The sequence below is a fragment of the Salvia splendens genome, chromosome 8 (genome assembly GCF_004379255.2).
Source record: "Salvia splendens isolate huo1 chromosome 8, SspV2, whole genome shotgun sequence".
NCBI classification, from domain to species: Eukaryota; Viridiplantae; Streptophyta; class Magnoliopsida; order Lamiales; family Lamiaceae; genus Salvia; species Salvia splendens.
In genome coordinates, this window is record NC_056039.1 from 30,938,346 (window position 1) to 30,948,224 (window position 9,879).

The window sequence follows — 9,879 nt, forward strand, 5'->3', positions numbered from 1 at the left end:
CATAAATTATGACAGAAAGTTGTAGGTTTTGATGTGGAATATTTAGGTGCACCGTGCATGTTCGTCTTTATCTGAAATAAAGTATAACAAATATAATTGGTCGTTTACCTACAAACAATGATTCCATAAGTCCAGATATATCTCCGCTGTTCAATTTTTTTTATTTAATTTTATTGTTTGCTTGTCTTCAAAACAAATATTTATGGAGATTTAAGATTTTAGCCACAAGAATACTTGCTTTGTTATTTATAGCTGGATAGGAAGTAAAGTAAAGTAAACTACACAGGACAATTAGATAGGAAACTGAATCAAGGCTCATCCTACTTGTAAATAGTATTGTGTCTTTAATTTTCTATCAATAAATAGAATAACATCAGCAGATTTTATGTATTAGCATTTGCAAACTTGTTGGGGTTTGTGTGTGATAAGGTTGTCTTGGAGCTGGAGTCGCCAAAGCTTGATCTGTCCGTGAGCTTCGTCGACTACCCAGATTTCACTTGTGGTTCAAAACCGAGAGGAAATCGCGTACTTGCCTCGTGAGAGATAGATAGAATTGAATCTTCTGTGTTTTTCTGTATATATTCTGTTTGACAGGTTGAAGAGAGATTTTCTATCTTAATCGAAGCTACTGAAAGATAATGTAATCAACTATTTTTCAATGTTCTTATAAATTTTGGTAGTGGAGTAATAAGTATGCTTTAGTTACAGCTCAATCTAAAAAGTTGATAGAGATTGAAATCCCAATTATTTTAACTTTGTTGTACTCTGTATTTAAAAAAAACTAAGGTTTAACATTTCTTACTAATATAAAATCACATTTTCCGCGCCATAATTTTTATGCATATTCATGCAGCCAAAACGAAATTATGTGAAGTGATCATTTATTAATTTAATCTCTGTTTCTAGATTACATTGCTAGTTCCAAAATTTTATGATAATTTCTGTCTCCAAATGTCATTCTAGTGTATTTTGTGACTTGTAAATCAGATTCAGTTTAATTAAATCATGTGGTTTTATATTTTTCCAGAGGGAAATACCTTCGGATTTCCAGCCCTCACTATTCCATACCTGTCTAATCCTATTCAAGGCTGGGTAAATATACCGAAAACACAGTAGATCGATCGTATCGCACCGAAAAATATAAAAAAATATCAAATTTTTGGTATACCGAAATTTTCGGTACGATACAATATTGTATCATAAATTTTCGATACGATAACAATATGAATTTTCTTATACCGCGGTATACCTTTTATATCGAATATTTGATATATATCAACATATCAATATACCGAAATATATCGAAAATCAATATGTATTGAATTATCGATACATACCGTTTATGCTGATTATAATAATATAATTTATTTTTTACAGATTAAATGTTTAAATCATAAAAAGATATCCATTTAATTTATTTATATATTCAAAAATATTTATTGAAAACCCTAAAATCATAAATAGATATCCATTTAATTTCAAAATAACGTTCAGAATGGTATACCAAAGTTTTGTACGATACCGAAATTTCGATACGATAACTTTGTAGATGTTATCCATACTGAAATTTCGGTATACCGGAGTATACCGAAACTTTCGATACCCCCACTCTAGTTGTTGTATTGTGTAACTTCTATGTATGATGCAGTAAAATTATATTTTATTACACTTCCTTTTCAGGAAACATGTCATGTACTGCTGATTTCCATAGCATGCCTCTAAATGCTGGTTTGTGGTTGTATATATTCTTGTCTTATTATTTACAATATGTCTCTCAATGCTTATGGTTATATATATTTACTTGTTATATAGTAAAATTATGCTTCCTCCGTCCAAGAAAAATAGAGCACATTTGTCATTTTTGGCTGTCCACGAAAATTAAAGCAAATTTAAAAAATAAAAGTTTTCAACAACTTCTCTCTTACTTTTTTCCCTTCTCTCTTACTAATAATATGGACCTCACATTCCACTAACACTACTTCACTCTTACTTTTTTCTCTTCTCTCTTACTTTACCAATTCCACATTAAAACTCGTGCCATTCACAATGTGTCCTATTTTTCGTGGACGTAGGAAGTATTTTATTACACTATCCTTTTCAGGGAACATAGCTGGATTTTCATACCCCCACCCTATCGTAGCAACTTTCTCCGGTTCAGCTTTTCATAGCATGCCTCTATGGTTTGTGGTTGTATATATATTCTTGTCTTATTGTTTACAATATGCCTCTCAATGCTTATGGTTACATATATTTACTTGTTGTATTGTGTAACTTCTATGTATGATGCGGTAAAATTATATTTTATTACACTATCCTTTTCAGAGAACATGTCATATACTGCTGGATTTTCATACCCCCACCCTATAGTAGCAACTTTCTCCGGTTCAGCTTTTCATAGCATGCCTCTAAATGCTGGTTTGTGGTTGTATATATTCTTATCTTATTGTTTACCATATGCCTCTCAATGCTTATGGTTATATATATTTACTTGGTGTATTGTGTAACTTCGATGATGCAATAAAATTATATTTTATCACACTATCCTTTTCAGGGAACATGTCATATACTATTGGATTTTCATATCCCAACCCTATGGTAAAAACCTTCTTTCATAGCATGCTTCTAAATGCTGGTTTGTGGTTGTATACATTCTTGTCTTATTGTTTATTTTCCAGTTCAGATGCGGTGAAGTTACTTTTTATTATACCATCTTTCAGGCTTAATGTTCAATACTGGCATACCAAATTCTACTGGATTTCCATATCGTCCTGTTGTTGCAGCCAGCAGTTCAGCTCTCCAGATTTAGCCGTCTTATGTTAATCATCCACCTGCAGGTATGACTTTCTTCCGTATTTCTTTATCTTATATATGACTTTTCTTTATTTTGATATCATTTTCTTTATGCAGCTGGACCCCATATACTTTCAGAAAAGACAGATTTGCTCACCAAAGCTTACAAAGATGCATATGTATTTGTTAATGCTCAAGGGAATGCGAGGGTTCACTGTTTCGTCTATCGCCAGTTTGGTGGTGGCCGTGCAAAAAAAGGTACTTCTCTCCCAATGGAAGTGGAAATCGTAGCCTATCTGGTTTTCAGACTCATCTTTCTTCTGACTTCCATATCAACTCACTGTTGGCTAAAGAAAAAGGGAAGCAACCTCTTGAAACCGTTGTGACAGGGCGAATTTCTGATTCTGATTTGGGAGGTACATCTCGAGTTGGTTCCGTGACTGTTCTTTCCTTGCTTCAATAATTGGTTCACTCTATGGACAAGGTGTCCTCCTCCGTTGAGCTCATAAAAGAGCTGTTTAATGAAAAGTTGCAGTAATTCTGATTTTGTTAAATCTTTGCTGCTTCATTACTAACTTGTTTCATACCATATTTTGCTATTTCATCCACTACTGATGGATGTGCTGATTTGCGACTTACATATTTTGCTATTTCATCCACTATCTGATTGGATGTGCTGATTATTACTTCATCCACTACTGATTGAATTGGATTGAATGTGCTGATTTGCTACTTCATCCACTATCTGATTGGATGTGCTGAATTGTAATTCAAGATTGGTTGTGTACATAAGTTTTCTGGTTCCTTTGTGTTTTTCATATGTTGTCCAAAGCAAGTTACATTCGGTCCTGCTTTATAGGCTCTTAATTAAAGTTCTTCATTGCTTTATTTTTTGGCCACAAAATATGTTCGAGGACGCGAACGAATAAATGAATTCTATGTCTCAAGTTGCTTATGCTTGTGTTTTATGTGCATATTTACTTTTTTAACGTTATTGGGACCTATAGAGTGAGTTAAATATGTATGATTAATTGTTAATTTGTTACTCCATTCGTTGTATATAAATAGAATGATTGACTTAAAAAATTTAGGGGGCAGATGGTATCGATGAAAATAATTTTTATGGTTTCCTAAATAGTGGGCTTTTTCACATGTATATGGATAGCCTTTTTGGTGACTATATTGTGTTTGGTACAAACCATATATCCTTAAAAGCTCACTGCTACTTGTTTCGTTGAAAGCCCAAGTTTGTGAAAATAATTATGAATTGCCTAGACTGCCCCTCACTTGAAAATATTTAAATATTATTTGTTAGCCCATTTTATTAACCTAATTGTTGAAGACAAGCAAAATTAGAATTCAATCCTCTTCTTCATATAATGTTTGGACTCTCGGCAAAGGACGAAGAATTGCGGTGGAGATCCACCGGAGGTGATTGTTTCCGCCATGGAAATCGGAGGTGATTGTTGCTGGAGATTGAGGTGTGACGCAGACGAAGGTGTGGGTTGATTGTTCACGGAAATATAGTGGGTTGATTGTTCACGGTATCGTCATCCTCGACGCGAACAAATCGAATTCAACAAATGAATTAGGATTTCGCCCAAATAAATTAGGATTTGGCCGAAACCTGATGCGGAGATCAAGCCCAATTCAGTGAAGGAGTGAAATTAGAACGACGAGGATGACAATTTCGTTAATAGTTGCTTCAATTTGGGGAGAGACGTGGGTAAATCTGGGAGAAGTGTTTGTTTTCAAGAGAAGGGAGTATACCTGCCCTCGGCTGTGATTGAGTTACACTACTACTTCCTCCGTCCGTGAATATGAGTCCCGTTTTTTTCATTTTAGTCCATCCGTGAATAAGAGTTTTGGTTCACTTTTAGCATAAATGGTAATAGGATCTCACATTTCACTAACTCATTTCACCCACATTTTATTTAAAACTAATATATACAAGTGAGACCCTTATTTCACTAACTTTTTTTCACATACTTTTCTTAGTATTTTTTAAAGTGGAATTCCTAATGGCGAATGGAAGGAGTACATGATAGTAATATAGGGTAATATTTCTTAAAGTGGACTCCTAACGGCGGATGGAAGAAGTACATGATAGTAGTACAGGGAAGCCTGAAACCCGCTTGGTATTACCGGGTCAAGAGATTAGTTTCACAGCTACCAAACAAGAGATGCAAAGAGTGAACAGTGCTATTTCACACCATTTCATAGCTACCATCGGCCCCCTTATTTTACTAAAATTAACCATCATTATTTGAGACACAGTTAACTATTTGCTCTCTAAATCTCAAAACTTTTACTTTGAAAAATGAACATTGGACTACTAGGTATCAAATCGACTAGCATGAAAAATAGATGAAGTTTATTATTATTTGATTGATAAAGTTTATACTGTTAAGTAAGTATGCAAAGAATAAGAAAAAAACAAATTGTCGCACCATTCCATAAAATTATAACTAAGACTTAAAATACTCTAATTAAAACTATGGATACAATAAATACTAGCTAATTTAATTTTCATTATCTAAGCTATCTTTCTAAAATAACATTAGGGTATATAAGTCAAAATATAAATAATACTTATGGTAAAATGATATAGGGGCATTATCACATATAGACATTATGTTTCTAAATCACTACCCTAAAAATAAATGTTATGTAGCATACTTATATGAGCGTTATTCTTGAGAAAATAAATCGAGAAACCAATTGCGAAAATTATTGATAGTTATTACTTGTTTATAGATGTCTGGAAATGATATCGAAATAACAAATCCTTACTTGTTTTGGCATAACTGATTAGCAACATGTCATTTAATATAGTGAGTTGGTATTAAAAAAAATAAAAGGATAAATTCTATAAACAATAAAAACACCTTCAAAAAGCGCGTTGGAAAAAAGTTTAATAGAGATATTATCACCAATCAATAAGATACAGTTACCTGAAAAATGGGAATATATAACTCCAACATATATTTAAAACAAATCAACTAAAATGGGCATCTCTGGTTGGTGAAAGCTAGTATAGTATGATTTAGAGTAGAGATGAGCATTACTTATATTTGCCGTAACCTGGCAACTGGCATTATCATGGTATTAAATTAAATGTCTTACTTTGAATAATCAACTCATTTTTCAGAGGAATAATTAAAGCGTAAGTACTTTAGTTTTCTACTTTTCTTTTAAAAACTCATAAGTAGTTTGAGTTATTATAGATTTATAGGTTGATCCGAATTGCAGCATGTCACGTTGTTATGAATAGCAACTTACTAGTTTTGGAACACCAATCTTGTTGATTACTTCTTTCCTGTACTTAAAAAATGGATCATTTCAATATTTTAAAATAAATTAAATGAATGCATACTATTAATTGAAATGCAGTTTGACTTCTTCAATAAAATACTAGTAGTATTATTATTATTAAGCAATCAACACTTGCTATTATTATTTAAAAACTAAAGTCCCAAACTACTCAAATTAGTCTTACATATAGGAGTAGTTGTTCTACGATTTTAGTCTAGACTCTAGAACATTATGTTTGATACCTTTGTGTGCCTAATCAGCTAAATAAAAAACGTGCCTTTCTTCTTTGTCATTCGAACACTCCACGAATTATAGTTTTCCGATTCCTCTTTCTTCTTTCTCGTTCAAACACTCCATAAAATAATCGACCGGTGATTTGGGAATCGTCTTCTCCATGAGCTGGGAGTCGCCGCTCCTCTTTTAGCATTCCCCGGCTGCACACGCGACATCCGTCTCTTCTATGCGAGGAGAACAAAGTTCAAACACAATCGAAAACATCCCTCAATTAAAAATAGAAAAAGTTAGTTGTTCTCATTTTATTTTACATTCTTAAAGCGTAGGATGCAATGAATTATGCAGGTATAAAAATGATAAAGTTCAACCAAAATATATAGAGTACCTCGAGGAGAAAACAAGAGTAAAAAATCACCAACTAAGTTGAAAAAATAAAATAAAATTTGTTTAAAAACAAATAGTAATTTTTATTTGGTTATGTCAAACAGCAAATTAAGGCGGGCGATTGAGTACAAATTGTGAAAATTATGATAACATAAATTATGAAAGAAGGTTGTAGGTTTTGATGTGTAATATTTAGGTGCACCGTGCATGTTCATGTTCGTCTTCGTCTGAAATAAAGTATCACAAATATAATTGGTCGATTTACCTACAAACAATGATTCCATAAGTCAAGATATATCTCCGCTGTTCAATTCTTTATTTAATTTAATTTAATTTAAAACAACTCACTAATATTTATCGAGATTTGAGATTTAGCCACAAGAATACTTGCTTTGTTATTTATAGCTAACAGGATGCAAAGTAAACTACACAGGAAAATTAAATAGGAAACAGAATCAAGGCTCATCCAACCTGTAAGTAGTATTGTGTCTTTAATTTTCTATCAATAGATAGAATAACATCAGCAGATTATATGTATTAGTATCATATCACTCTAAAAATTGCAAATTAAGATGAAGATTTGAACAAATTCTAACCTATTAACTTCATTCTACCAAATATATTCTTGGATTATAGCATCTTGACTTCTTGTCTATCAACATTAACTCAAAGTTTCAGCAATACAATACAAAATGCTTAGAGCTTTATCTGTTTGTTTTGCAGCTCCAAAATTGAATAGCCAAGTACACAAACCTTCATACCAAAGATAAACCTTGCACTGGAAAATCAGAAGAAAATTTACCTCCCTCAGCCAAAAACTTCGTAGAATTTCTCAATCACGAGTACGCCTGAGTCGATCGACTCCAGAGGATCCTTTCTAAGTCGGTGTCTTAAGCAGTTGGGGATGACAGTGGCAATATCCTCTGTTGTTACTTTATCTCTTCCTTTGAGAGCAGCCAATGCTCTTGCTGCCCTATTCGAAACAATATCACCTCTCAATCCATCCACATTAAGCTCAGAGCAGACCTTGGAAATTTTTACTCGAAGATCATGATCTATTGTAACGGAGGAAAGGGCACTCCTGGCTGAGTCAATTTGCTGCTGGAGTTTCTCTTGCTCTGCAATGTAGGACTCCCGGAATTCTTTAGGATTCTTGTCAAATCGTGCTCTCTCCTCGACTATCTTGACCCTGAGCTCCGCATCCCTCACTGTTCCAACTTGGGCATGCATTCCAAAACGGTCAAGAAGCTGTGGCCTCAGTTCTCCCTCTTCCGGATTGCCAGATCCAATGAGTATGAACCTGGCTGGGTGGGAAATTGAGATTCCCTCTCTCTCGACAGTGTTCCAACCCGAAGCAGCAGAGTCCAGTAGAACATCCACTAAATGATCATCCAAAAGATTAACTTCATCCACATACAGAATCCCTCTGTTGGCTTTTGCCAGAAGGCCAGGCTCGAACGCCTTCACACCTTCAGTAAGAGCTTTCTCAATGTCGATTGTGCCACAAACTCTATCTTCCGTGGCACCCAAAGGCAGATCAACCATATTGATTTTGGTGGAAACAACAGGGAGCTGTTCACCTTTCATGACTTTGTCACGTACTTCCGGCCCCTGCACTTCAGCGTCCTCTGGATCCGAGTTAAATGGATCCCCGTAGACTACTCTGATTTCGGGGAGTAAATCGACTAAAGATCTAACAGTGGTAGACTTCCCAGTCCCCCTATCTCCCATGATCATCACCCCACCTATCTTGGGATCAATCACATTCAATAAAAGGCACAGTTTCATCTCATCCTGCCCAACTATAGCTGCAAATGGATAAACTGGCCTCTGGTTCTCCTTCGAAGAAGTTAGCTTCTGAACCTGATCACACCCATAATGTAGTTTTCTCACTTATGCAATAGATTCAATCTATATTCAGATAGCCAATTAAATGAAATGAGGAACATATGATTTCACAGTATTATGAAAGAGATTACTTATCCACAATTACCAAAAATGAGAATCAATGATTGCCGTTAAACTCAATCACATTCATATCTACAGCATCAACACATGCAATTTTTGGGGGAAACAACACTGTTCGAAGCAAGATGGAAACAAACCCAATTTAAAATATAGTAGAACGCCAGGAAGTTGGTACCTCTTCTTGAGCGGGAGAAGTGGCAACATTGGAAATTGAGAGATGTAAATGAGAGCGCCCTTTCTTCAAGGGGAGGGCAACTCCTCCATAGAATTTCCTCCCTGAACTTAGCCCTACGTCGATTAATAAAACAAAATACTCCAATTAAACTTCTATTAGTACTATCGTTCAAATTATAGAAACTAGAAGTTGAAGCTTAATCGGACGCAGAAGAGTTCAACATTGTAAAGATTGAACATAAAGTTGAAAAGAAAGAGTTTAAGAAATGTACGAGGAGAGGGGTGGAGGGAGAAAGAGGGAGTTGGTGATGAGTGAGAAGAAAGGGGCCTGGAGGCAAAGATCGGTGCAGTGGAGGAAGTTCCGATAATCCCAGCCATGTTGAAGCCAGTGTGTGTAGTGGAATGGATTTGGAGTGGCGGAAATCCAATTGAGAGGTTGTAAAAGTATTGTTGTTGTGTAGTGTGTGGTGAAGATAAGGATCAGATTTCCTAACGACCCATCCACATTAGTACTGATCAACTGTTTCTTATACGGATTCTTATTTTACCCATAACACAATTATCTTATGTCTCCACGACTACTTGGATTGCGAATTTTTGTGGAAAACTATAATTTGATTGAATTCTAATTCAACAAATAATATAAAAAAAATCAATAGAAAAAACTATAAAGTTTGACTTTTTTTATTAATGAAACACCATTTGTTTTTTTTCAATTAACGACATTGCTTAACTCGCTAAGATGATTGACAACAAATCCAAACTTTATGATTGAGAATAAATCCATCGTTTCATTTTATTAAAATAAATTGCCCGGTTAAAAATTTATGCCAATCAGAATATCGACGTCACAGCCGAAATTACGTGTCGATTGAGTAATCAATGTGTAATTTTGGGTAATAAACATGCAATTTGGATACCGACATGGAATTTTGATTTGTCACGTTAATATTTGATCGCCAAAAATATTTTGCCGGACATTTTATTCTAAACAATGAAACGTTGGGCATTAAA

The 9,879-nt window shown here is 34.4% G+C and overlaps 1 protein-coding gene across 1 annotated transcript; it reads right to left on the reverse strand.

The window, feature by feature from the left end:
* Positions 1–7,334: 7,334 nt before the first annotated feature.
* LOC121743482 (magnesium-chelatase subunit ChlI, chloroplastic-like) lies at positions 7,335–9,344 on the reverse strand. The gene is made up of 3 exons (XM_042136784.1): positions 9,138–9,344; positions 8,867–8,979; positions 7,335–8,586 (listed from the first exon to the last, which is right to left on the reverse strand). Exons 1-3 carry the CDS (start codon positions 9,241–9,243, stop codon positions 7,531–7,533), a joined length of 1,275 nt encoding a protein of 424 aa, XP_041992718.1. The 5' UTR covers positions 9,244–9,344; the 3' UTR covers positions 7,335–7,530.
* Between the last annotated feature and the right edge of the window lie 535 nt (positions 9,345–9,879).